Source organism: Rousettus aegyptiacus, unplaced genomic scaffold, assembly GCF_014176215.1.
Source record: "Rousettus aegyptiacus isolate mRouAeg1 unplaced genomic scaffold, mRouAeg1.p scaffold_m13_p_9, whole genome shotgun sequence".
Lineage (NCBI taxonomy): Eukaryota > Metazoa > Chordata > Mammalia > Chiroptera > Pteropodidae > Rousettus > Rousettus aegyptiacus.
Genome location: NW_023416312.1, coordinates 73,361,538 through 73,388,768, shown reverse-complemented (window position 1 = coordinate 73,388,768; position 27,231 = coordinate 73,361,538). Strand labels below are relative to the sequence as shown.

Below are 27,231 nucleotides of genomic sequence, written 5' to 3'. Positions count from 1 at the left end.
TTAAGGGAGAATTTAGTGAAAGGATGAAAAATGATATTTCAAGCAAATGACATTCAGAGAAAAGCGGGAGTAGCACTGCTAATATCATATGAAACAGGCTTCAAAATAAAAAAGGTAAAGAAAGACACTGAGGGACACTTCATAATGATAAGGGGGATCATATATCAAGAAGACATAACACTTCTTAATATCTATGCTCCCAATCAGGGAGCTCTGAAATACGTAAAGCAATTACTAACAGAACTAAAGGGAGAAACAGAACAAAACACTATCATAGAAGGGGACCTAAATACCCCACTGTCAGATGTGGACAGATCATCCAAACGGAAAATCAATAAGGAAATAATATCCTTAAATGACACATTAGACCAACTGGACAGAATTGACATTTACAGAGCTGCTTATACATTCTTTTCCAGTGCACATGGAACATTCTCAAGTATCGACAACATACTGGGACACAGAGATAGCCTCAACAAACATAAGAGGGTTGAAATCATACCAACTATACTATCTGATCATAATGATTTAAACTAGAGATCAACTCTATAAAAAAAGTAGGAAAACACACAAATACATGGAGATTAAAGAACATGCTACTGAAGAACAACTGAGTTAGAGAAGAAATAGAAAGAGAGATTAAGAGATACACAGAAACGAATGATAATGATAGTACAACATATCAAACTTGTGGGACATGGCAAAAGCGGTCATAAGAGGAAAGTTCATATCTTTACAGGCCTATTTCCAAAAACAAGAATGAGCCCAAATACACAACCTGATGTTTCATCTTAAAAAACTAGAAAAGGAAGAACAAAGGAAGCCTAAACTCAGCAGAAGAAAAGAAATCTTCAAAATTAGAGCAGAAATAAATGAAATTGAAAACAAAAGAACAAATAGAGAAAATATATGCAACAAAGAGCTGGTTCTCTGAGAAGGTTTATAAAATTGACAAACCCCTGGCTAGACTCACTAAAGAAAAAAAGAGAAGACACAGATAAACAAAATCAGGACTAAAAGAGGGGAAATGATGACAGACACTGCAGAAATACAAAGGATCATACAAGATTATTATAAAAATGTATATAACACCAAATTCAATAACCTAGAAGAAATGGACAAGTTCTTAGAAATATACAACCTTCCCAGAGCAAATCAAGAAGAACTGGAACATCTAAATAGACCGATCAGCAGTATGGAAATTGAAACAATCATCAAAAAACTACCAAAAGTAAAAGTCCAGGACCAGATGGCTTCACCAGTGAATTCTACCAAACATTCAAAGAAGATTTAATACCTTTTCTCCTCAAAATCTTCCAAAACATCAAAGAGATGGCAATATTTCCCAACTTATTTTATGAGGCCAATATTATTCTGATACCTAAACCTGATAAAGGTAATTCAAAAAAAGAAAACTACAGACCAACATCTTTCATGAACACAGATGCAAAAATCCTAAATAAGATACTAGTGACTCAAATACTGCAACATATTAAAAAGATTATAAACCACGATCAAGTGGGCTTCGTCTCAGGGGCACAGGGATGGTTCAACATATGCAACTTGTTAATGTGATACACCACATAAACAAATTAAAAAAGAAGAATCATATGACCATGTCAATAGATGCAGAAAAAGCCTTCGATGAGATACAGCCTCCACTTATGATCAAAACACTTAACGAAATCGGTTTAGAAGGTAAATAAATACCTTAACATAATAAAGGCTACCTGTGACAAACCCTGAGCCAACATTCTACTTAATGGTGAAAAACTAAAAACCTTTCCTCTAAGATCACGAACAAGACAAGGTTGTACAGTATCGCCATTGTTATTCAATATAACATTGGAGGTCCTAATGAGTGCAATCAGGCAAGAGAAAGATATAAAAGGCATCAAAATAGGAAATGAAGTCATTCTGTCACTGTTTGCAGATGTCATGATTCTCTATATAGAAAACCCTAAAGACTCCACAAGAACACTACTAGAAACAATAAGCAAATACAGTAAAGTCTCTGAATACAAAATCAATGTTCGAAAATTCATAACTTTCCTATACTCTAACAACAAACTGTCAGAAAAAGAAGTGGAAAAAATCATTCTTTTTGCAATTGTAAAAAAAAAAAATACCTAGAAATAATTCTACCAAAACACGTGAAGGACCCATATAATAAAAAGTATAAGATGCTGTTAAAAGAAATAGAAGAAGATACAAAGAAATAGAAAGATATTCCATGTTCTTGGATTGGAAGAATCAACATAGTTAAAATGACCATATTACCTAAAGCATTATACAGATTTAATGCAATTGTATCAAATCTCATCCACATTTTTTAAAGAAATTGAACAAAAAAATCGCCAGATTTGTGTGGAAGCACAAAAAACACTGAATTGTCAAATCCATCCTGAGGAAAAAGAATGAAGCTGGCATCATTCTGCCCAACTTCAAATTATACTACAAAGTGACAGTAATCAAAACGGCATGGTATTGGCAACCAAACAGACACATGGTCCAGTGGAACAGAATCGAGAGTCCAGAAGTAAACCCGTATTTATATGGGTAAATAATTTTCGTCAAAAAAGTGAAGAACATACAGTGGAGAAAGAAAAGCCTCTTCAATAAATAGTGCTGGGAAAACTGGAAAGTCACCTGAAAATGAATGAGACTAGATTGTTGTCTATCACCACACACCAAAATTAACTCAAAATGGATTAAGGACCTGAATATAAGACCTGAAACAATAAAATGCATAGAAGAATATATAGGAACTAAACTCAAGGACCTTGGACTTAAAGAGGATTTTATGAATTTGATCTCAAAGGTAAGGGAAGTAAAAGCTAAAGTAAATGAATGGGACTACATCAAACTAAAAATCTTCTGCTCAGCAAAAGAAACTGTCAATAAGTTAGAGATAACCGTGTGAATTGGAAAATATATTTGCGAGCAACGCTTCCAATAAGGGCCTAATATACAAATATACAAATAACTCATATGTCAATAACAACAACAAAAAATGATCCAATCAAAAAATGGGCAGAGAACCTGAACAGACACTTCTCCCTAGATGACGTACAAATGGCCAACATATATTGACAGATGCTCAACATTGCTAGCTATTAGGGAAATGGAAATGGAAACCACAGTGAGATCCCATCTCACACCTGTTAGAATAGCTATAATCAACAGGACAATTAATAACAAATGCTGTATAGGATGCAAAGGATAAGGAGCCCTCATGCACTGCTGGTGTATCTGCACATTGGTAAAACTACTATGGTAAACAGTATGGAGGTTTCTCTAAAAATTAAGAATTGATCTACCATATGATCCAGTATCCCTCTACTGCATATTTATCCCAGCGACCTGAAACTCATATCCAAAATGATATCTGCACACCGATGTCAGTAGCAGCATTATTCATTGGTGGCCAGGACGTTGAAGCAACCGAAGTGTCCTATGACAGATGATTGGTGAAAGAAGCAGTGGTACATATATACAATAGAATCTTAGCCATAAGAAGAGATGAAATACTGCTGTTTGTGACATAGATGGACCTCGAGAAAATCATGCTAAGCGAAATGAGCCAGACAGAAAAAGTTGAAAATCACATGATAGCACTTATATGTGGGATATAAATGTAAAAGCAACAAATGAACAAGACAAACAAACTGAGACTCATTGACTGGACAATAGACTTTGGTTACCCGAGGAGAGGGGGGAGGGTGGAGGTTGGAGGGTGGAGGGTGGAAGTAGATGGGTAAGGGGGATCAAATATGTAGTGACAGAAAGAAATCTAACCATGGGAGGTGAACACACAGTGTGTGTGTGTGTGTGTGTGTGTACACACATATACATACATACATAGATATACATACATACAGGTGAAATTTATTGGATTTCATTCACCAATGTCACCATAAAAATAAATCAATAAATCAATAAATATAAATTTACTTCCAAATAGTTCAGGAAAAAGGAATATGCACATATATTGAAAGGAAATGATCAATCAAATTACATTTGGGCTTACTGAGTGAAAGAAATATGGGTGTTATTACAACTTTTTTGTAAGCAGGAAACTATTTTATAACAAGTCACCAAAAACGCATATACTCCTTTTCTTGGGAATCCTTCTACTAAAAAGTACCCAACATTTATATACACATATTTATACATGAATGTTCATTACAGCATTATTTGAAATACCTGAAGACCAAACTCCAACAAACTGTCCATTGATAGGGTTTTTTCCATACCACAAAACCCTGCATAGCTGCTAAAAATGAGGAATAAATCACTCTCTCCCATTAGGATGACAACTATAAAACAACAAACAAGTGTTGGCCAGGATGTGGAGAAATTGAAACATTTGTACACTGTTCGTGAAAATGTAAAATCGTGCAGCTGCTGTGGAAAACAGTATAGCGGTTCCTTTAAAAACTTAAAAGTAGAGCTATTATATGATCTAGCAATATCACTTCTGGGCCAATATCCAAAAGAACTGAAAGAAGGCTTTCAAAGAGATGTGTATACCCATGTTCACAGCAGCAGTATTCACAATAGTCGGGAGGTGGAAGCAACCTAAATGTCCACAGATGGATGAATGGATAAATAAAATGTGATAATGGATAAAAAATGGATAAATAAATATGATGAAATGTTTTTCAGCCTTAAAAAAGAAAGAAATTCTGTCACATACTATGACGTGGATGAAACGTGAGGACGTTATGTTAGGTGAAGTAAACCAGTCGAAAAGACAAATACTGTATGATTCCATTTACATATGAGTTATCTAAATTAGTTAAATTCATAGACAGAAAGCAGAATAATGGCACCAGAGGTTGGGGGTGGAGGAAAAAAGGAAATTTTTAAAGGGAAACTATGGAGTTTCATATTTGCCAGACAAAAAAGTTCTGGAGATCTATTTCACAACAATGTGAATATACTTAGCACTTTTGAACTGTACACTTAGAAATGGCTAAAATGACAAATTTTATGTTCTGTGTTTTTTACCACAAAAAAAGTAAATCTGGATATTTCTGCTAGAGAATGATCTTCAAGAGGGATCATTAAGTGAAAAAACAAGGTGAAAAAGTATATATGTATATTATGATTCTGTGTGGGTGCATTGTGTATGTTTAAAAGATACATGTTTGCATTTGCTTTTAAATTTCTGGAAGGAAGCATAAGAAGCTGTTAACAGTGGTTAATTCTAGGAATAAGGCTGGGGTTAAAGAGGGGAAAAACTAGGCATACTTCTGCATTTTACTTTTTATTTTAAAATCCTCTGTACTGTTTTTTTTAAAAAAATAACATGAATATATTATATTTACAATAAATGTTTAACATTTTAAATAGTGGCTAATATTGAGTGCTTAAAATGTTCTAAGCACTTAAATGGAGTAGTTAATTAAATCTTGAAAATAACTCTATGAGGTAGGTCCTTTATTAGTATTATGGCCATCTTATAGGTGGGAAACTGAGTCTCAGAGGGGTTAAGTAACTTGGCCAAGTTCACAGTTGGTAAGTCCTCCTTGAGTCAAACTCAGGCAATCTGACTCTACTATTTGAACCACTACTCTATGCTGTCTGTAAAAACAAGTCACCCTGTTCTTTTGCTAAAGATATATATATATATTTATATATACACACACATTATAAACACAATACACGCTCATGTATTGTGAATAAAAATGTACTATGTAAATAAAAAATGTAAATAAAATGTAAATAAAAAAGCTAGAGTACAGGTGAAAATCTAACCCTCAATACTGTAGCTAAAGAACAACCTGTTAACCTTTTGGTAGGCAATCTAATCTTTAGTATATGCACTATTTTCTAGCCCAGTCGAGATTATATAGTATATACAATTTTGTATTCCACTTTTCTTCCTCTCCATATAATGTCATTTTTCTTTTGAAGCATCTCATCTTAACTCCTTATAGAAATAGTCCCAGATTCATTTTAGAGAGGAGGCAGAGTGATAAAATCCTTGGAAAAGAAAAGCATGGAAAAAATGGGAAGAGAAAAGTATGGGTCTGAAATTACGAAGAAATGGCTTCCATTTACTTGTTCACAACTGTGAAAATCTAGATTCTATTTTTCCTTCTTTCTATATGTGCATTATATTTTACATATTAATATTTAGATAGTTTTGTTGGGGTAAGTATGCTTAAGTGACTGTGTCTGGAAAACAGTAGAACATTTTGGAAAATTTTCTAGGAATCCAATTTTAGGAAAGCCAAAAGTAAATTGTTGCTGTTTTAAGTTACTAAAAAAGGAGATAATAATGGTGAGTAGAGTATTAGTATGTTAGATATGAAGAATAGAGATTCTCTAGCCCAATTCCCTTTAATGTTACAGATGGAGAAACTGAGCCCTTGAGAAGTGAAATAAATCACTATAAACCACATAGTTTCTGAAGAAAGAGCCTAAGCTAAATATAAGTTGTTTCCTGATTGCCAGGCCATTATTTTATAAAACTTCCAAAACCCTTTAAATCAATTATTGACCCTTATAATAACTCAGTTAAGTAGATTGTGTTATTTATTCTGACTTTAGAGCCATTTACTTAAAAAAAAAAAAAAAAAAAACGATTATATGTCTGTAAGCCAAAATGATTCTACTGCAATTAAACATGTTTTTAATCACTCCAAAAAGAACAGACTATTAAGTGGGTTTATTATCTTAGGAATTAGCTTTCAGGTTCTTGGCGACCAATTTAAAGATCACCACTTTTCACTTGGCATCTTAAATTCCTTTTACATTAGGCATAAAACTTGTATTTGCTTAGTAAAATTAAGAAAGTATGGAGTCATTAAATTAGTTGCCTCTCAGTGCTCCTCTAGCAAATGAATGAGTTGGAGCAGGGAGTGTGTCACCACTGGATCTGCATAAAGTATTAGAATATATCCATTTGTCTGTTGGTTTTTCCCTACAAATGACTTCCTCAGGCTTTAATTTCTTATCTTCCCTTTTGCTATATGGAGTAAGTAGGGATGTGCAACAAATTTCCTTATGCAATTAATTGTAGTAATTATTGTCTGAATATGATAAAATACTTTGCAAAGCAGACTTTAATTAAGGTTTACATAGAAGATTCTTTAATCAGTAAAGAAAGTGAATTGGAATTTTTAGTTCAAAATTTGAATTGAAGTGGTTATATTATAGACCTAGGGAATTGGTAAGTTTGGAGTTCAAGGCTTCTTATCGTTCCTTTCTTAGATTTTCTTCCTTGTAATATTCACTGCTCTCATGTTGTCTCCTTGGGCTTTCCACCAGAGATTGTCTTTTCCAAAAAGTACCTTAGTGCCCAAATTATTTCCAGCTACCATGAAAATGCTCTAGCCCCCAGTGCCCTGATCTCATCCAGAAAGAGTAGAGGGATTATAGATAGAGTTGAAAGGAATCTTGGGAAGCATCTGATTTGATTTTATTTATGGGGAAACTGAGGCCTGCAGTGTCATGGTCACTTGCCCAAGGTTAATGACAGAACTGGAATTCGAATACCCTGAGGATGATTTAACCTAGATGAGTCTTAGCTTCCTCCCCTGGAAAATGGAAATCAAGATATATACTCAGGTTACTATGAGGATTGAAAATGACTAAATAAGTGAAAACACTTTAAAAACTGCAATTTGATACAAGTAACTTAAATTAAAAAAAATTATCTATACTATTTTTCTTGTCCTAGTGTTAATAGCTAGTAAATGTTAGCAAGTGGCTCTTCCCAGTGGGATTTGCATTTTTTAAAAAGTTGATTCTGAGGGGACTAGTCAAGATGGCGTAGAAGGTAGAGGCTGTGCACACCTCCGCTTATAACCATGCCAAGATTATAATGAAACTACTGAGCAACCATCACTGGGAGTTGTCTGAGGGCTGGATGAACAGAAGCCCTACAACTAGGGACAAACAAAAGAGGTCACCTCAAACTGGAAGGAGGGTTGGAGACACAAAATGGCCTACTCCTAAAATAACTGTGTGGGGTAATCAAGAATCGATCAAGAATCAGGAGGGCTATCTTGGCTGCAGAGCTCCCTCCCTCACCCAAGGAGCAAGGGGTCCTGGCTGCACACTGGGCTCCCCAGCCCAGGGTTCTGGTACTGGGAATAGAAGTCCACATAGTCTCTGGCTGTGAAAACCAGTAGATTTATGGCTGAGCGAGATGGAGGGCTGTGGCAAGTTGAAGACTGTTCCTCCTAAAGGACCCATGGCCAGCCTTACTTGCTGAAAGTCACCATCAACCTGGATAATACAGGTAGCTCCACCCAGGTGATTCTTTGAGGCTCTGCTTTTCCCATATGGTGGGCCCACACAAGCTGCCTCCAGTGGTTTATTCCATACAAATATCCTATCTTGGCTCCTGCTATAGACTTTCCTAAAATCTTTCAAAGGCTCACAAAACCCAAAGAAGCAGAGTCTGGCCTTGGCATGCTCAGCAGCCTCAAGCCCAGCACTAGCGGCAGCCAGTGTTGTTTCCTGACTTGGCTTCTCAAGGAGCCTATAACTCCAGCACAGGTGGCAACAATATGTGGATTGTTTGGTGAGTCTTACCAGGTGGTCCCAGAAAGTGCACAGGATGCGGCTAGACTTGGCATGTAGCTGGAACCCTCCCAGGAGGCCCTTGGTCCAGCACACCCAGCAGCTAGATTTGACTGGAGCCAGAGTACCACCCAGGGCTGCATCTGAGGAGGACACACCTGAAGGGCAGAGTGGGAAGGCATCAGAGCCCTGCCAAAGTGAATCGATCCTGCTGTGTAGGATCAGCTTCTCATTGGTCAATCCTCACAACCAATCAGCCTAAGAGTCAATCCCTCCTCTTGACATGTGAACAACAACTAAGGCTCAGTTACAACAGGAGGGCAAACATAACTCACGCAAGGGACACACCTTGAATACCTCACTCAGGTGACCAGGGAAGACTGTGCCACTGGGACCCACAGGACACTTACTATATAATATATAAGTTCACTCTACTAAAACCAGGAGACTTAGGAGCCATACCTTATACATAGAAACAGACACAGGGAGGCAGACAAAATGGGGAGACAAAGAAGCATATCCCACATGCAAGAAAAAAACAAAGTTCCAGAAAAAGAACTAAACAAAATGGAAACAAGCAATCTATCAGATGCAGAGTTCAAAACACTGCAAGGATGCTCAATGAACTTAGGGGAAGAGTAGAACTGAGTGAAGACTTTTACAAAGAGACAGAAAACATAAAAATGGAGATGACAAATATAAAAGGGTGCCAGTCAGAAATGAAGACTACAATATCCGAGATGAAGAATACATTAGAGGGAATCAACAGAGTGAATTCAATAGAGGATTGAATCAGTGACATAGAGGATGGGGTAGCCAAGGACATCCAATCAGAATAGCAACAAGAAAAAAGAATACCCCCCAAAATGAATGAAGATAGTTTAAGGAGCCTCTGGGACAACATCAAGCTTAACAACATTTGCATCACTGGGATACCAGAAGGAGAAGAGACAGAGTAGAAATTGAAAACCTATTTGAAGAAATAATGACAGAAAACTTCCCTAACCTGGTGAAGGAAATAGACATACAATCCTGAAAGGTCAGAGAGTCCCAAACAAGATGAACCCAAAAAGGCTCACGCCAAGACACATCATCATTGAAATGCCAAAAATTAAAGACAAAGGGAGAATTTTAAAAGCAGCAAGAGAAAATCAACTTGTTACTTATAAGGGAGCTCTGTAAGACTGTCAACTAGTTTCTCAACAGAAACATTGCAAGCCAGAAGGGCTTGGCACAAAATAGTTAAGGTGATGAAAAGCAAGGAACTATAACCAAGATTATTCCACCCAGCAAAGCCATCATTTAGAATTGAGGACAGATAAAGAGCTTCCCAGAAAGAGCTAAAGGAGTTCATCGCCACCAAGCCGGCATTACAGGAAATGCTGGAAGAACTTCTTAAAGAAGAAGAAAAAATACATATCAAAAATGTGAATAAATAATGGCAATAATGACATATCTATCAACCAGTAGTTTAAATGAAAAAGAATTAAATGATCCAATCAAAAAGATAGGGCGGCTGAGTGAATAAAAAGACAGACCCCTTCATATGCTGCCTATGAGACTCTCTTCAGATTAAAAGACAGATACAGACTAAAAGTAAAGGGATGGAAAAAGATACTTCATGATGGACCTAGAGAGTATTGTGCCGAGTGGAGTAAATCAGATAAAGACAAATGCCATATGATTTCATGTCCGTGTGGAATATAAAGAACACAATTAATAAGAACAAAAAGTGGAACAAACCCATAGACACAGGGAACATTTTGAGGGTTGCCAGATGGAAAGGGTGTTAGGGGGGGTCAGTGAAAAAGGGGGAAGGGAATAGGAGGTACAAATTGATAGTTACAAATAGTCATAAGATAGAAAGTACAGAATAAGGAATACAGTCAATAATATTGTAACAACTATGGTGTCAGTGGGGTACTAGATTTCTTGGGGTGATCGCTTAGTGAGTTATATGGATGTCTAATCACTATGTTGTACACCCGAACTAATATAATATTGTATGTCAACTGTAATTGAAAAGTAATGTTACTTAATAATATTTTAAATATTTTCAATAATAGTTTGCATACAATATTTTATTAGCTTCAAGTGTACAGTATCGTGATTGGACATCTATATAACTCACAAAGTGATCACCCTGATAAGTCTAGTACCCTTCTAGCACTGTACATAGTTATTATAATATTATTGACTATATTCCCTATGCGATAATTTACACTCCTGTGACCATTATATAAGTACAACTTTGTACTTCTTAATTCCTTTAGCCCTTTTCACCCATCCCCCAGCCTCCTCCCATATGACAATCATTAATTTATTCTCTGTATCTATGAGTTTATTTCTGCTTCGTTTGGTTGGTTGGTTGGTTGCTTGCTTGCTTGCTTGCTTGCTTATTTATTTATTTATTTATTTATTTATTTATATCTCACATGTAAGTGAAATTATATGGTAGTTGTCTTTCACTGTCTGACTGATTTCATTAGGCATAATAGCCTTTAGGCTTATTCATGTCGCAAATGGCAAGACCTTGTTTTTTTTTCTGGCTGAGTAATATTCCATTGTATATATGTACCAGCTCTTTTTTATCCATTTGTCTATTGACAGATGCTTATGTCACTTTTATATCTTGGCTATTGTAAATAATGGTGAAATGAACATATGGCTACGTAAATCTTTTTAAATTAGTGTTTTGGATGTCTTTGGATAAATACCTAGAAGTGAATTGCTGGGTAATATGGTAGTTCTCTTTAGTTTTTTGAGGAACCTCCATACTGTTGTCTATAGTTGCTGCACCAATTTCCGATCCCACCAACAGTGCATGAAGGTTTCCTTTTCTCCACATCGTCACCACTTGTTTGTCAATTTATTGATGATAGCCATTTTGACAGGTGTGAGGTAATATCTCATTGTGGTTTTAATTTGCATTTTCCTGATGATTAGCGATGTTGAGCATCTTTTCATATGTGTATTGGCCATCTGCATGCCCTCTTTGGGAAAACGTCTGTTTAGATTCTCTGCCCATTTTTTAATTGGATTGTTTGCAGGTTTTTTTTCGGTATTAAGTTGTATGAATTCCTTATATAGTTCGAATATTAATCCCTTATCAGATGTATCACTGGTGAATATCTCCTCCTATTTAGTAGATTGTCTTTTCATTTTGTTGATGATTTTCTTCATTGTGCAAAAACTTTTTAGTTTGATATAGTTCCATTTATTTTTTCTTTTGTTTCCCTTGCCCAAGGAGACATATCAAAAAAAATAGTGCTAAGAGAGATGTTTTTGGGATTTTCATTTTAAAAGAAGAGGTCCTGAAGACACATTTAACCCTATAGGAAAAAAAAAATTGGACAAAGATTCATTCTTGGTGTCCCTCAAATTACTTAGCTATGTAGAGCCATGCATCTTAAAAGGAAGAACAAAGCCTCCTTTCAGAGGCCAGGGAGCTAAGAACTTTGTATAGAACCTGAAAAACTGCCCATGCAGTAGTTATAAGCAGCTAGGGTGGGTTTCGATTAAAGTAACTTTAAAATCCCTTCTAACACTGAAGTTTTGTCATTGTGCAATTCCAATTGATTCATTTTTACAACATACAGTGCTGTTCATGTGTTCTCTCTCTAGATCCAGAAACTTTAATGCCTAAGGTATGGTACAACTTGCTATCCTGATCTTATTGCTTATATATTTTTCATTGAGATATAATTAACAAATAACATTGTGTAAATTTGAGGTGTACAATGTGTTGGTTTGATTTATCCTAATCTTAAAAAGAAAAATGAAAAGGAAAAATAACCCAACACACACACACAATAAGCACATACTCATACACATACAGAACACTTTGACAAGTTGGATTTTTGTAAGTTAAACTAAACATAAAGGAAAAGGGCCATAACCTTTGAAATTCAAACCAGTCGTTCCAATTACCAAACTTAACGGAATGTGTTTGAATATTATTTAATGATGCTCAGGCGGGGGAGGAAAAATAATTTTCCGTCTACTTTTCTAAGTTTGTTTGGCTGGTCTAATAATGAAATTAACATGTGACAGATTAACAGAAGAGAATAATCAAATTTATTATGTATGTACATATATGGGTTCCCTAAGAATATGGGATCTCAGAACAAATTGGGCAGTTGAGGCTGATATACCAGTCTAGACTAAGGAGAGGGAGGCAGGGGTCTGGGACTTCAAAGAGAAAGTGGGCAATTCACAGGTAGATGAGAAAGAGCAAACATTTGGTAAACGTTTGCCTTCCGGGCCCTCCAGAAACAATGAGACACAGGGGAGAGTCTACAAACAAAGTTTGCTAGGTTCCTTTCTGTCTGCCACATTTAGTTTATATCATGCTAAGGTGATAACTCCAATCCTATAAGCAGATTTTTCTATCTGGATTCCTTCACACAGGTAAGGGGGAAGTAAAAGGCTCTTCTTGAGTCTTTTGTCTCTTAAAAATAACCAGCTTAAAGTAATCAATATCCAAAAAAAGGCATATCTTGGGGTGGCAAACTCTGCTTCCCTTCACTCAGCAAGGAAGAAAATTCCTGTGTTAGTTTCCCCAAATTCTTCAGTTATTTGGATGAATCTGATCCAAACCAGTCATTCCAATTGGCTGCCTGATGTCTATGTGGCAATGTGAATGGAAGTAGAATCATTACGCTCTACTCAGAAGCATCTGATGGAAGGATTAAATCAAAATTTTAAAGTCACATTTTTATACCCCCAGAATTTGACATATAGTAGATGTTACATTAGGTGTGTTCAGTGAACTAATAAAATATATCAGTGTGCTGTAGGTCAGGACTTAGGAGGGCAGGGAACAGGTTATTTCAGAATTTCTATTAAGGGCTTAGAAGTGCTGGAGACCATGGCTCATTTGAGAAACAACAGGAAGTTCAGTTGACCTGATGTGTAGAGTGCTCTGTGTTGGAGGTGCAACAGCTACAAATGAGGCTGGGCAGGTAAGGCCAGATCACCAAGGGTTTTATATGCCATGCTGTGGGTTTGGGATCTTATTCTGAAAGCTAAGTGGAGGGGGTGCAGAAAGGGAGTAGAAAAGGGTTTGAGGTTGGGGTAAGCTTTTAAGTCAGTGTGGTAACATGGTCATAATTGTGTTTTAGAGACAATTCTGGCTTCTGGTGTAAAATGGATGAGGAGAGAGAGGAGTGTTGGAAAGCTAGCCAGGAAGGTGCGAGCTTGGAGGCAAGCCCTTTGGTTAGGAGACCCTTTGGCAGTTGTGCAAAATGGATGAGGACCTGAGCTAGGCAGTGGTAATAAGCAGAGACAGAGCAATTTAGGACATAATGAGCACGCAAAAAAGTGCTAGGAGATAGAAGCCAGCACCCTGACAGAAGAGAGTGAAATTAGCAACTCCCCCCCCCCACACAAAACCCAATGACATGTACCACCAAAACAAAAACAAAAAACAGTACGGGGGTAGAGTCAGCGGATGACCTTTGAGGTTCTTCTGGACCTGCGATGTGTAAATTCTGGCCAAACAGTATATATTTCTCAGCAGTCCTGCCTCAGGGTGGACAGCAGTACTTCTTCGTTAGCTTACATATTCTTGTTTCACTCAACAGAAATAGGTCGCATTGGGATCGGCAGACCAGGTAAGTTGTAGCTTCTAAGTCATTGTAACTCCGTGTCAGGGTTGGGGATGGGGTAACCCAGTAAAAGCCTAGCCATCGCCAGGAGCAATTGAGGAGTGGGATAAACTTTGGCTCCGGCTTTGCCGCACGAGAGGGGCGGGGCTACTTGAATGGCTCCCCGGTAGACAGCGATTGGCCCCAGGAGAATAGAGGGGGCGGGACTAGTCCTTTGTTGCCATTGGTCCAGCAGGCAAGTTGAGGGATGCAGCGTGGGGCGGAGCCCACGAGGGGAGGCAATTGGCTGGGCAAGAGCCCACCTAGCGGAGCAGACCAGCGAGCCTGCAGCCAGGACCTGGGAAGCAGCAACGGCTAAGGGCGCACGGGTTTTCGCACCAGGCTGACCCTTGCGTCGCTTACTTGGATACGACGGGGACACTCGTGTGCCCTGTGCGCTCGAGACGCGAGCCTTTCGACAGCTGGCCTCGCCAGACAGTCGCAGGGAGCAACGCGGAGCATTGCGGGTGCGACTGCGACAGCTGGAAAGAGGCGGCGGCGGAGGTGGAGGCGGAGGAGGCAGATCCGCTACCTCAGCGGAGACCCAAGCGGAGACGCAGCGGCTCCTGAGGTTCCCGGTAAATGCCCCCAGCTCTGCTGGCAGAGAAGGAGGCCACGTCCCACTGTGGCTCGGTCGGCCAGCTGCCCTGGCCTACGGGAGCTGCGGGGCCTCGGAGACAGGACCACCCTGGACCCTCGGTGGGGTTTGGGGAGGGGATGAGCGGGAGACCCTGGTCGCCCCGCCTACCCCTGCAGAGTCAGATTTTCCACAGATCGTTCAGGCTCTTCCCCTTGTCCTCTCATTTTACCTCCTCTGGCCCTGGCGCCACACTAGGGGGCGCTCCAGCCGCTGCTCCTGCCGAGGTCACTCGGGGCATTCCCCTGAGGTACGCCGACTGGCATCGTGCTAGCTGGAGCTGAAGGTGCACTCTCCTGTTCCATCCATACGCCAGGGACCAAGGCGCTAGACTCCCCCCCGCCCCCCACCCTGCTCCGGCAGCACTCATCCAGTTAATCATTAGCAGGGTCCCCCGCCCCCCCCCCCCCCCCCCCCGCCTCTCTAATGACCGGGTCCTTAGCTTCAGGGACGTGTCAAGAATCTTGACTTGAGATTTCTGGCGCGGGTGCTATAAGACGGTTTCCAGTCTGACTGGGAGAGCAGGGCTCTCCCACAAGGCACGGGGTATGGGTTCCCAAATTGATTTGGGGCTTAGGAGAAGAAGCCAGTTTGAGAGGCCCACGCTGTAGGAGAAACTGCCATCCTTGAACGCGGGGGAATCGTGGAGTCTCAGTCCTTGGGGTCCGTGTCTTCTTTGCATCTGGTCTCCTGCTTTTTATGATTTTATTTAAAGCCAACCAATACCGGAGAACTTTGCAATGCCCCCAGCTCGGAGGAGTGACTTGTATTGGAAAACCAGGTTCCAGTATGAGGACTGGTTACCCTTCGGGCCTTTTTTCTCTGTCTTTTCTATATTGAGAATGAGGTCTTAAATGTCATGCCCATTTTTGCACTGTTTTCTTGCCTGCCTGTAATCAAACTTTGGAAGTTGATGCTATTGAAAGAGCGTAAACTTGTGCAGCATAATTAGTAGGGTTTAGTCATCATGCTGAGAAAACCTCTATAGTTGGGACCTCTCAAGTTCTGTTTTGTTTGTTTGTTTGCTTTTTAAAGAATGTGTTATTCCAGTAGTCATTTTTTTTCTGTGCCCTGTTTTTTATTTGCTTATTTATTTGGGAGGGAGTCACTCAAAGCATGGAGTAACTTGAAGCAGGGAGTAACTTGCATGAAGGTATTTTCACTCTAACTCTTGTTAAGCACAGATAAAAGTTATAAGGGAAATAGGCCTGCTGGCTCTGGTGCTTGGGGGATCTCAGCTAAGCATATCAGGATGGGTGAGGCTAACCTGAGGTGTAGAAACATTGTGGAGGAACAAGGCCAGCAGAGGCCATCTTAGCTCCTGTGGTGGGTCATGCACTTTCCATGTAGTCCCAGTCAAAGATCACACCTGCAGTGCAGCTCATTTGTTTGGGTTCCCTATCATACACATGTGAAGAAAGTGGTCTTTGACTGGCTTCATGTGTCATCCCCAGCATCAGAAGGAAAGGTGAGGCACAGAAGTTTGGGAATATGGAGGTAATGGTGGTGGCAGTGGTGGTGGTGGTGTGTGTATTTGTGTGTGTCTGAGGGGGAGAGAGAGAGAAAGAGAAAGAGACTGATTTCCTTCAAATGTTAAAGCAGCTCTCTGCTATGGAGATAGGCTACATGTTTATCTTCCCAGCATGCATTCCTGCCTTTGCTAGGGAGAGGGACTTTTGCTGAGTTATTTCAGAGCCAGGGTGGTGATACATGTGCAACTTTCTGATTTAGGGTCCACTAGGTCTATATGAGTACTAAGTTATATCCAACATGCTCCAGGAACTATAAGAAGCTTTAAAGCCGAGCTGGGGGCTGATGTAGACTAACGCCTAGGGCCCAGTCTGAGCAAAGGTAGACTGCGTGGATTCCATTGGTCCTTTACTCAGAATAGGCAGTGTAAGGGCTGGCCCACTTACAGGAATAGAGGAAGGTCAGCCATAGTAATAACATGAGCTCACATTAATTGAGTACTTATTGGGGGTTAAATATTTTACTTGTATTGTTTCCCTTAATCCTTCAAAAACTCTGTAAGATAGATAGGCCCTATTAACATCTTCTGAAGCTCAAAGAGGTTAGATGAATCGCCCAGCTGATCGGAGGCAGAGGTGGGATTTGAACCCAGGTCTGTTTGATACCAGCTCTTGAGTTCAAAAGCATTTTACTATTTACTGTCACAGAGAGGGTTTCATAAAAGAGGTGGGATGTGAGCAAGGCTTTGAAGGGTGGGTGGAACTTAATATAGGGAGAGGAAATTTGGCAGAGGAGATCAACATGTTTGAAGGAACTCAAGGAAGACTGGCCCAGCTAGACTGGATAGATGTGGGGTCATGACGAAATATAAGGCTGGTGAAGTGGGGTAGGGTCATGTTTTGGAGAGCCTTGAAAAGAACTTGTGATTTGATGGTATAAGAAATAGGGAGATGTCGAGAATTTTTGAGCAAGGAAGAACATGGCAAGACCAGGACCAATGACTTGGTGTGCCCTACCTGGGTCCCTGAGCCTTGTTCTGTCTCACTCTTTCTTGAGAACCTTGCCCAGGTGTCAGCATATTTAACTTTTGTGTTTGAATTTCCTGAACCCTGTGGGAGCATCAGTATATGCAACCGAACAGATTCTTGGTTTCAGTGTGCAGAAGGAGCAAGCTAGGGGAGGGACCCTGGGTCAAGTTTAGCCTTAGATAGGTGTGCTTCAGCCTGCACTATGTTTTAAAAAGCCATTGAATCTGAAAAGATATTTGACACTGATGTTCATAGCAGCATTATTCACAGTGGCCAGGACATGGAAGCAACTGAAATGTCCTACAATAGATGATTGGATAAAGAAGCTGTGGTACATATATACAATGGAGTATTATTCAGCCATAAGAAGAGATGAAATACTACTATTTGCAACAACATGGATGGACCTTGAGATAATCATGCTTAGCTAAATAAGCCAGACAGAAAAAGTTTAAAATCATGTGATATCACTTATATGTGGGATATAAACCTAAAAGGAACAAATAAACAGGACAAACAAACAGAGACTCATGGACATGGACTATATAGACAAGTGGTTACCAGAGAGTAGGGGGTGAGGGAGGAGGGAGGAGGTAGATGGGTAAAGGGGGTCGAATATATGATAGCTGAAGGAAAATGGACTTTGGGTGGTAAACACACAATATACTACAAAGACGTAAAATTATAATGTACACCCGGAAACTATATAATTGCATTAACCAACGTTACCCCAATAAACAATAAAAAAAGCCATTGAATTAGCAGTTGACATTGAAAAACTGAAAAATCTAAAAAAAAAAATTCAGGATTTCCAGCTTCTCTTGAACTGCCAGAAGGCCTGTTGTGTATTTTACCTATGGGAGGCAGAGCTTTGTAGTGCTTACCCCTTTAGCTGAGGTCTGAGTGCTCCATGCCCAACCCGCCCCCCAAGTCCTGGAACCTACCTGACCCTGTAGGCCCCAGCCCTACTCTAAGGAAACAAGCCCCCACTCAGAAAGATTCTAATTTAGGATTATCACCTTATCTTACTGTGTAATTAGAGAATTGTCAGATATGCAGTAGAATCAACTTGGTGAAATGTGAATAATCTTAACACACAGGGATGTAGTGGGCATCATTGGGGAAGGGTTGATGGCCAGGCCCTGAGCATTATCCATCTGTAGGTGGTACCTTTCCACTGGGCTGGGATTTCGAAGCCCACTGTGCTAGGACTCCACAGAGACATTCTGTCAGACCTTGCTGATCTCCTTTATCCTTCCCTTGGACCCAGGTTTTCTTTCTGCTGAAAACTTGCTGTGTATAGTATGTGTGTCAAAATGATGAAAAGAATTTATTTCTCTTTCTAGATTCAGTTCTTTGAGAGTGACTCATCATTGTATTCAAAGTGTCTTACACCAAGTAAATGCTTGGTAAGTAAATTTGATTGATCTCCAAGTTCATTGATTAATGTTGATAGCTCTAGGAGCCTGAAAGAATAAGCAAGTCTGCACTAACATTTCATGACTCATCTTTAGGTGCTATTATTAGTATTTTCACTATGGAAGCAACACATTTTAAATATATTTGATAAGCAAATTCTCTGGTTTAGATAGGATTTAGCATTATCAAGTCCCTGCTATGTGCCAGGCACCCTTCTAGACTCTGAAAATAAAATGGTGAACCAGACACATGCAGACCTTGTCCTCATGGAACTTGCAGACTAGAGGGTGAAGGGGGTGCAGATAAAAAAACACATTAACAAATACATGTGATAATTTGATCATGTTAGTGTTACTGTGAAAATAACATGAGTTGATATGCTACAACAAGTCAAGGTTGGGAGCAGTGCTCTTTAGTGTTCAGGGAAGGCTTCTCTGAGCCACATGAAAAAGGAGGAGCCAGCTATGAAAAAATCTTGGGGAAGAGAGCACTTCAGCCAGAGGGAACCACAAATGCTAAAGGCTCTGAGGAGTGAATTCGATGCATTTACGGAGCAATAAAAAGCCAATGTGATTGTGATGGAGAGAACAAGGGGAGTAGGGGACAAGGGTACAAAATTAGTTGAAAGAGATGGGTAAGGGCCATATTTTGGGGATAAGCAGTTTGAATTTTGTTCAAAGCATGACAGGAAGCCACCAGAGGGCTTTGAACAAAAGAATGACAGAATCTGACTTAAGGCTTTTTAAAAAGCATTTTGCCTTTTATGTAGTGTAGACCCTATGGGGTAAGGATAGAAGAAGAAATACTAGTTGAATAGTTGTTGCAGTAATCCAGGTTAGAGATGATGGTGGCCTGGACCTGGGGAGTAGCAGTGAAGAAGGAGATGGATTTGGAATGTGTGGTAAAGGCAGAGTCAAAATGACTTGCTGAAGGATTGCATCTGAGGGGAAGGGAAGAATAACTCCTGGCTTTGAGCTCAATCACCTGGGTGGAGGGTGGCTCTGTTAGGGAGATGGGAATCACTGGTGACTCCCAAGAGTTCTGTTGTATTTAATAGGTTGAGTGAGATACGAATGAAATATTCTGTTTGGACACATCGATTGGCAGTTGAACATCAGTGTAAAGGTTGGCTGGAACTTTAGCCTACATAAAAATTAAATGCAAATTAAAATCACTTTAAGTTGCTATTATACACTAGTAAAGGGAGCAGAAATAAAAATGATAATGATCTAACATAAGCAGAGCTCCACAGAAATCAGGCATGTTAATACTGTAACAGCATGATAAATTGACTTAATCCTGAGGAGGACAATTTGACAATATTTAATGAGCCATATGAACTTATTCCTACCCTTTGATGTGATAATATATTTTGAAGAAATCATTTTTTAAAACATTTGGACAAAGATTTTCATAGGGGTGCCCTTTCTCATACTAGTGGTATGGAGTAGTAGTGGTACTCTTTTGGAAAGGGTAGTGCTCTTTAAAAAAAATGGAAATGCAAATACCCATGAAGGGAGAATATCCAAATATGTAGTAACTCTATAGAGTTTCCATAGAATTTCTCTCTATTTATAGGATTTCTACCGAAGTTTATTATAGGCATGAAAAATGAGAAATGCATTGACTATATCAACATCTGAAATTGTTATTAAATGGGTGCAAAACCAGATCGTGATGGTCTATAACTACAACTGTGTAAATCTCACATGCTGTTTATGCCGAAAACTGTAAATATACAGTTTTTTTAAAAACCATTTTATCCACTTTTACTCTATACCTCTTTCTTTCTGGCAGTGTTTCCTGGTCAGGATGCCATGACACAGTGGTCCACCATGAAGAGTTCACATGAGTTGTGGCTTCTCCAGTCTTTCCTCCTTTGAACACATATTCACCATAAGGTATCGAGTAATAGCCTATTCTGCAGGACTTGTATTCAAATAATTGTACCTTGGGATTTTAAAACTATTGGGAAATACTGCTGCTCTCAGAAACTGCTGAGTAGTGCCAAACACAGTCCCATGTAAAGGCTGCTTTTTCCCTGTAGGTGGCGACTCATGGGCAGGAAATTTGTTGGTAATTTTCAGATTGTGAAGATAAAATAGAGCAGTAAGACATTGGCAATTTTATTTCCCACAAATAATGCTCTGTTCAGTGAGTGAGGCAAAAGTCTGTAAGATACTCAGCCACATTCCTTTATATCAGATAGCTTTTTTTTTAAATGTGAAGAAGAGAAAACAGTGAGTCTGCTTCAGTAGCATTATAGTGAATTAATCCAAGGCATAAGGCAGTATTCCCGGTTGGAAGTATCTGGAGAGATGTGTTCTATAACAAAAATATTCTTACTGCTAAAGAAGGAGCAAAGGCCCAAAAGCTGGTCAGACAGGTCTGTGACTGACCTATGCATATTTTTAAAAAATTGCCCCCTCCCTTGCCATCATGGAATGACTCCCATACTCACTGACAGAGTTATGTAAATGCACTTGCATAAAAAGGCCTAACACGTGCCTTTCTTTAGGTTGATTTATTTTTTATTTTTATTTTTTATTAGCCTTAGAAACACTTTCCTTTATCACATAAAGGAAACATTAGTATGATTTTTAAAAATAAAGATATGAAAACAGGAAATTAAGTTGCCCAAAGAGATGAATTAACATGAAACTGGTTTTCTTCATTTCAGGATAAAAATTTCCCATACTAAACTCTACCTTAGAGCAGGTTTACATTTAGCAGTGGTAGAAGAGATAGATTCTCTCTCAGTAGGACAGTCGTATTTCCTGGTCACAAATTTATCATGACTAAATGACCGTAGGTCCCCAAAAGTCCCTTACTTTCTGTCCTCAAAGCCTTTAGTGCCCCAATAAGCCCTAAATGACTGTCCTGATTTGGGAATTCAGTCATTTGGTGGGTCCTATGTTGGCTATATTCCAATTATTGAAACACTGAGGGCCTCTCATTTTAATGATGTGATTTAAAATCTTTTTTTTAAAGATCAGAGCATATGATCAATCACAGTTTTAAAATTGTTGCTCAGGTTAATGATGTGCCAAAACACATAAATGTTCATATGCAATCTCTTGAATGAAGAGCTGGGGAATACTTCTATTTGGTCAAGAGTTACTGGGATTCTGTACTAGCCAGGAAATTGGCAATTGGCTAGGGTGATTTGATTCAAATACATTTTGGCTGCCCCTCTGACTATAAATGTTGATATAATTTTATATCTTAATGCTTCTAAAATTACTAACTTTAAGGTTCAAAAGCCTGGAGAAAAAAGAAAGACAGCAAAGAACTACTTTGAAAGATGATTTTGAGTTGTGCAATTGTTCCAATTTTTTCACTGTTTCTAAAAACGTGCCTCATTCAAATGTCCTTGCTAGCACTGTGACAGCAAATAGTTATGAGAGTGAGAAAAAGTGAGAGAGAATGAATGATGGATACCTTGCTAACAAGTCAAGTGCTTTTAAAGTTTTAAAGTACATTTCTGATATAAAAAAACAGATATGTAGCAGGAATCTCTCTAGTATCTTCTGAAGTGAAAGAAGGTATTGAAGAAAAAAGTTTGGATGAAGACCCTACAGAATGTGTTGAATTTTCACTGCAGGTTAAAACAACCATTTTAGGCTTGTGAGAACATCTCAAGATGTTTCCTGTTCTCCCTTCTCTTATTCTACTGTTATTCAGTCAGCTTTGCTACTAGGTATAAAGGTAAGGAAGACGAGGCAGACAGATCACTAGGGAAAACAGCCATATTCTCTGAATCTGCTGGAAATGTTCTTGCACAGGGAGGATGCTGAGTGAAATGCTTTGGTAAAGCTATATACACGTGATATTGCTGGAATGAACACTGTGTAAACATTATTGAATAACTACAAATTTTTAAAGGTTAGATGAGCTCTCATCTGCCTCTACAAAGATATTAAAGAATAAATGATTTCAGTAGTGTTGCTTTTAATCAAGTGAGAAGAAAGATGTGTGTATGTGGTAGGGGGGATTGGCAAGGTCATAGTGGAACGTAAAAGAACATAGGAATCGTTAAAAACTTTACTAAAATTTAACTTTTAGATAATTTAGGGAGGCCATAACTATGGCATTCCTTGCCATCAGGGCTTGGTTTATACTAGGCTTTTAAACTTTCGTTGACAACAATAAAGTACTGTATGCATATGACAATGATTGGTGAAAATGATGGGAAAATTCTTAATGAATTCTACCATTGCCATCAATCGAAGCACAGACTTATTAAAAGGGAATTTAGAGGGCAAATTAGGTTGTACTAAAGAATTAATTTTAAGTCATAGACTAATAACTTGATCTCAGTGATTCTACCTGTTTTGCTAGATACATTTTAATTAATATATATAAAGGACATAAGATGCATAACTATATCCACTAAAATAAATCTAATTAACATGGATTACTCACAAATGTATCTAATTTAAAATAGATTATTTAAAAATATATCTAATTTACCTCCTTATCAGATGTATTATAAGCGAGTGTTTTCTCCCATTCAGTCAGTTGTCTTTTTGTTTTGTTGATGGTTTCCTTTGCTGTGATGTAGTCCCATTTATTTATTTTTTTCTTTTATTTCCCTTGTCCGAGAAGATATGTCCAAAAAGAAATTACTTGTAGTGGGTAGCTCCATAGTGTAGTGGTTAGCAAGTCTGCTTTACATGCAGAAGGTCTTGGGTTCATGCCCCAGGTGTGCCAGGCCCCGCCAGGCCTTGGGTACACACTGCGAGCACGAGCATGTGGGAAGAGGAAGCCCTGCCTTTAGAGATTCAGTTCTTAAGGGGAGACAGCAACATCCGTAGGTCAGGGGTGGAAGTGGCAGGGGCAGGATTAAAGAGGGGGAAAAAAAGAAATTACTAGTAGTAATATCAGAGAGTTCACTGCCTGCCTATGTTTTCTTCTAGAAGTTTTATGGTTTCAGGTTTTACATTTAAGTCTTTAATTTAAATTAGATTATTTTAATGTGTTTAAATGAGTTTAAAAACAGGGATTGCATGAGGAGAGGTGCACAAACCATTTTAGACCTATTCTCAAGAACAAAGTAGGGCCTTATGCAGCTTTAACTAGATTCAAGGATTGGCACATTGAAGCTCAGAGAAGAGAAAGTATCCTGATTTAGAAAAGCACCTGTTAAAGAAGAGTATTGGACGTAACTGAGTGTTTTCCCAAAACATCTGTTTGTTTTGTTTTTACCGTAAGATAAATTAGCTATGACTTAAGCATTGTGCAGTCAAATCAGTTGTTGTTGGGGACAAGGGAAGGATTACTAAGGGGCACGAGGAAAACTTTTTGGGATGGTGGGCATTTTCACTATCTTGACTGTGGTGATAGTTTCATAAGTATGTATACATATGTCAAAATTCATCAAAATGAACACTTGATACATGGGCACCTTATTATGTTATGAAACATGTAGTTTATCGTATACCAATTATGTTTCAGTAAAGCAGCTTTAAAAAATAACTTCTGCAGCCCATGATGTAGCTACTGTTGAATTGGCCAACTGCTCCTTCATTACTTGAAGTCCTGAGCTAATCTTCCAGGCTTCAATCATTACTCACACAAACTTTGGTTATAGGTTCAGATGCTTATCGGCATTTACAGTGATGGAAGATAGAGAGGGTATCTCTGATGGGAGGAGGGAATTGCTGTTGTATTGATTAAGTCAGCAAAAACCACTTTGCAAAAAAATTATAACTCAATATATGAACTTTATTTCTACGTATACTTTTGACAAAAATGTATGTAAAATGACACTGCAGTAAGCAGCTTTGAACATGCTTTTTTCTTATTTTAAATGATTTTTTTCTGAGATAAGTTTCTAGAGCAGGTTACAGGGTCAAAGTGAATAAGAATTTTTATGATTCTTGCTTTGTTTTGCTAAATTATTCTAGAAAAAGATGTACCTAACCTATATTATCTCTATTAAGATATGAAGGTGCCTATTTTTTCTTTCTTCCCCAAACTCCCCCAGGAATGAGTTTTTATAATTTTTAGTTATTTGTGTGAAAACTATCAAATGGAATTGTATATCTTGAAACCAATTAAAATTTAGAAATTTGTATCATCAGTTGGTGATTTAAGCAACAACCATTTGTTAGCTTTCACAAATCTGTAAGTTTACAGAACTATCCTGCTGATCTGTAAGGGCTCCAGTTTATCTTGGCTGGGCTTCCTCATGTGCCAGTGGTGAGTTGATGGTTTAGCTGGCGATTGGGTGGTATAGGAGGGCCATCTGTCAAAAGTGGGCTCTTCTTCATGTGGCCTCTCACCTTCCAACAGCCTAGCCCAGGTTTGTCCTCATGGCATGGCAGGATTCCAGGAGAGTAAGGATCCACTTGACACCTAGGCTTAGGTCTGGGATGTGGTCACTTCTGTAACATTCTATTGGCCAAAACAAAACAAAAACTCAACCAATCAGCTCACATTAAAGGGCTGGGAAAAAATAGACTCTCTCTCTTGATAATGATAGCTCAAAGTCACATTACAAAGTCTGTAGATACAGGAAGGGGTAGTAAAATCAGGATAATTTTAGCAACTGTTATACCACAACATTGAAATAACTGTTGTCTTTCAAGTTGCCATCTTTCAAAGCCCTGTACCCATTCTTACAATGTACCCACTAATTAAAGAAAATTAATTAGAGCCTTCCTTGGAAGCTCCTTCTAAGGGAGGTTATGAGCCAATTAAGAAATTTGTTCTTTGTAGTCACAAATTTTATCCAACAGTCTTGATTCTAGATAATTTTTAATGACTTCTAAATATCAAATCCATGATAAAAGAATTTTGAAATTGACCTCCATCAAGGCTATTTAAAAGAATGTAATGCAAACTTTGAAATCAATCCAAAGAAGCATTCTAACATGTTTAAAACAAAGGCAATATCACTGGAATAATGGAGAATATGACAAACCTGATTAATTTGAAGTGATTAAGTATTTCGTGTGTACTTTTTCTAGAATATTTTTTAAAAAAACATTATTTTAAAGTGGGTTGTATAAATAAATACCTATCGATTAGAGATAAATTTTGGAGTTCACTATATCTTAATTGAATTTCAAATTAATTTTTCTCCTAAAGGAACTTAGTGTTGAATCTTGCTTATGTTGCAAATTGGAGCAAACTTAATGGATTTTTTTTTCTCCGCTTTGCTGTTTAGATAACATTTTTGGAAAAAGGGAACATGTTTATGCTCATATTGTCTCAATTCATTATTGCTATCATAAAGATTTCTAGAATCTAATATCTTAGATACTGCTTTTGGTGGATTAAAAAAAAAACAGTTTATACAAACTTTGTCTCCTAAAGGGGGTTGACTAAGATTGTCCTTCAGAGACAATTAAAGAAATATGTACCTATAATGTTAACCAAGATTTAGTAGTAAATTTTATGTTAGTATTTCCATCATCTGACCACATATTTTTGAGTCTAAATCTCCTCAATGTTGACATTAATGAGAATCTCAGGTCATGTAGATTCTGAATATATTCACTTTTAGGGGAAAAAAGCTTATTGGGAAGTCCAACTTCAAGTCAACAAATAGGAGCAGAAATCCCTAATTTCCAGTATTTGTGGGATAGCTTAAAAGAGTTTATTAAAATGAAATGCCAGCAAACACTCATGTTTTGGGGTTTTTCTAGTCCCAAAGTAGAGGACATATTCATTTCGTCCCTTTTAGAAGAGATGGTCTGCTTTTCAGTTGAACTTAAGAGTTCAGTTTAGTTAGTTAATAAACTGGAAGAATAAAAATAGATATGTCCATGTCAGACTTAGGAACCAACCTGAACAAAGGATGCTAAATTGGATACATGGATTAGAACTATCAGTTGGGTGCATGTCCACATATGCACTACATGTATTTTACTCTTGCCCTGCTTCTGTACTACCTCAGCAGGTTTTTATGGGACTTGACTTTTGAGATTAATTATACAATAGATTGGAGATTTGGAATCTTGGAGTCTCAGTGTATGGGCAACTTGTTTAATTTTTCTAAATCCATCTGAATTTCTCCATCAGTAAAACAGGCATGAAAATACCTACTCACAGGTTGCTTCATAAATCAAACGAGATAAAGTATTATGAATAATAGTTATAGCTTATGTTATAGAGAAATTCCTATGTGCCAGGTGCTATTCTAAGGATTTCACATGTACCTGCTCATTTCATCTTCCCTGAAATTCTATTATTTCTATTTTACTGTTACGGAAACTGAGACACAGTATATGGAAACTCTTTGAAACCTTTTGAAAACTCTTTAACAAACTATAGAGATTATCCTTGAAAATATTTGGTGATGGAAGGAAATCTAACCTTGGGTTGTGAACACACAATGCAATATACATATGACATATTGTTGAATTGTACACTTGAAACTTATTTGATTTTATTAACTAATGTCATGCCAATAATATAAATTAAAAAATAAAACAAAATACATTAAACAAATGTAAGATATTGTTTTAATACTATCTAA

The 27,231-nt window shown here is 38.2% G+C and overlaps 1 protein-coding gene across 2 annotated transcripts in view; it reads left to right on the top strand.

The window, feature by feature from the left end:
• LOC107506457 (A-kinase anchor protein 17B) overlaps positions 1-27,231 on the top strand; it is a 145,926-nt gene that overhangs the window by 108,836 nt on the left and 9,859 nt on the right. The window contains exons 1-3 of one of the 2 annotated variants that reach the window (XM_016137151.2): positions 14,446-14,767; positions 18,671-18,733; positions 20,541-20,644. In XM_016137151.2, coding sequence (XP_015992637.2) covers positions 20,592-20,644 — 53 coding nt within the window. In that variant the 5' untranslated portion in view covers positions 14,446-14,767; positions 18,671-18,733; positions 20,541-20,591. Of the gene's footprint in view, positions 1-14,445; positions 14,768-18,670; positions 18,734-20,540; positions 20,645-27,231 lie in introns of those variants that run through there. The other variant, XM_016137156.2, reaches the window with a different exon arrangement.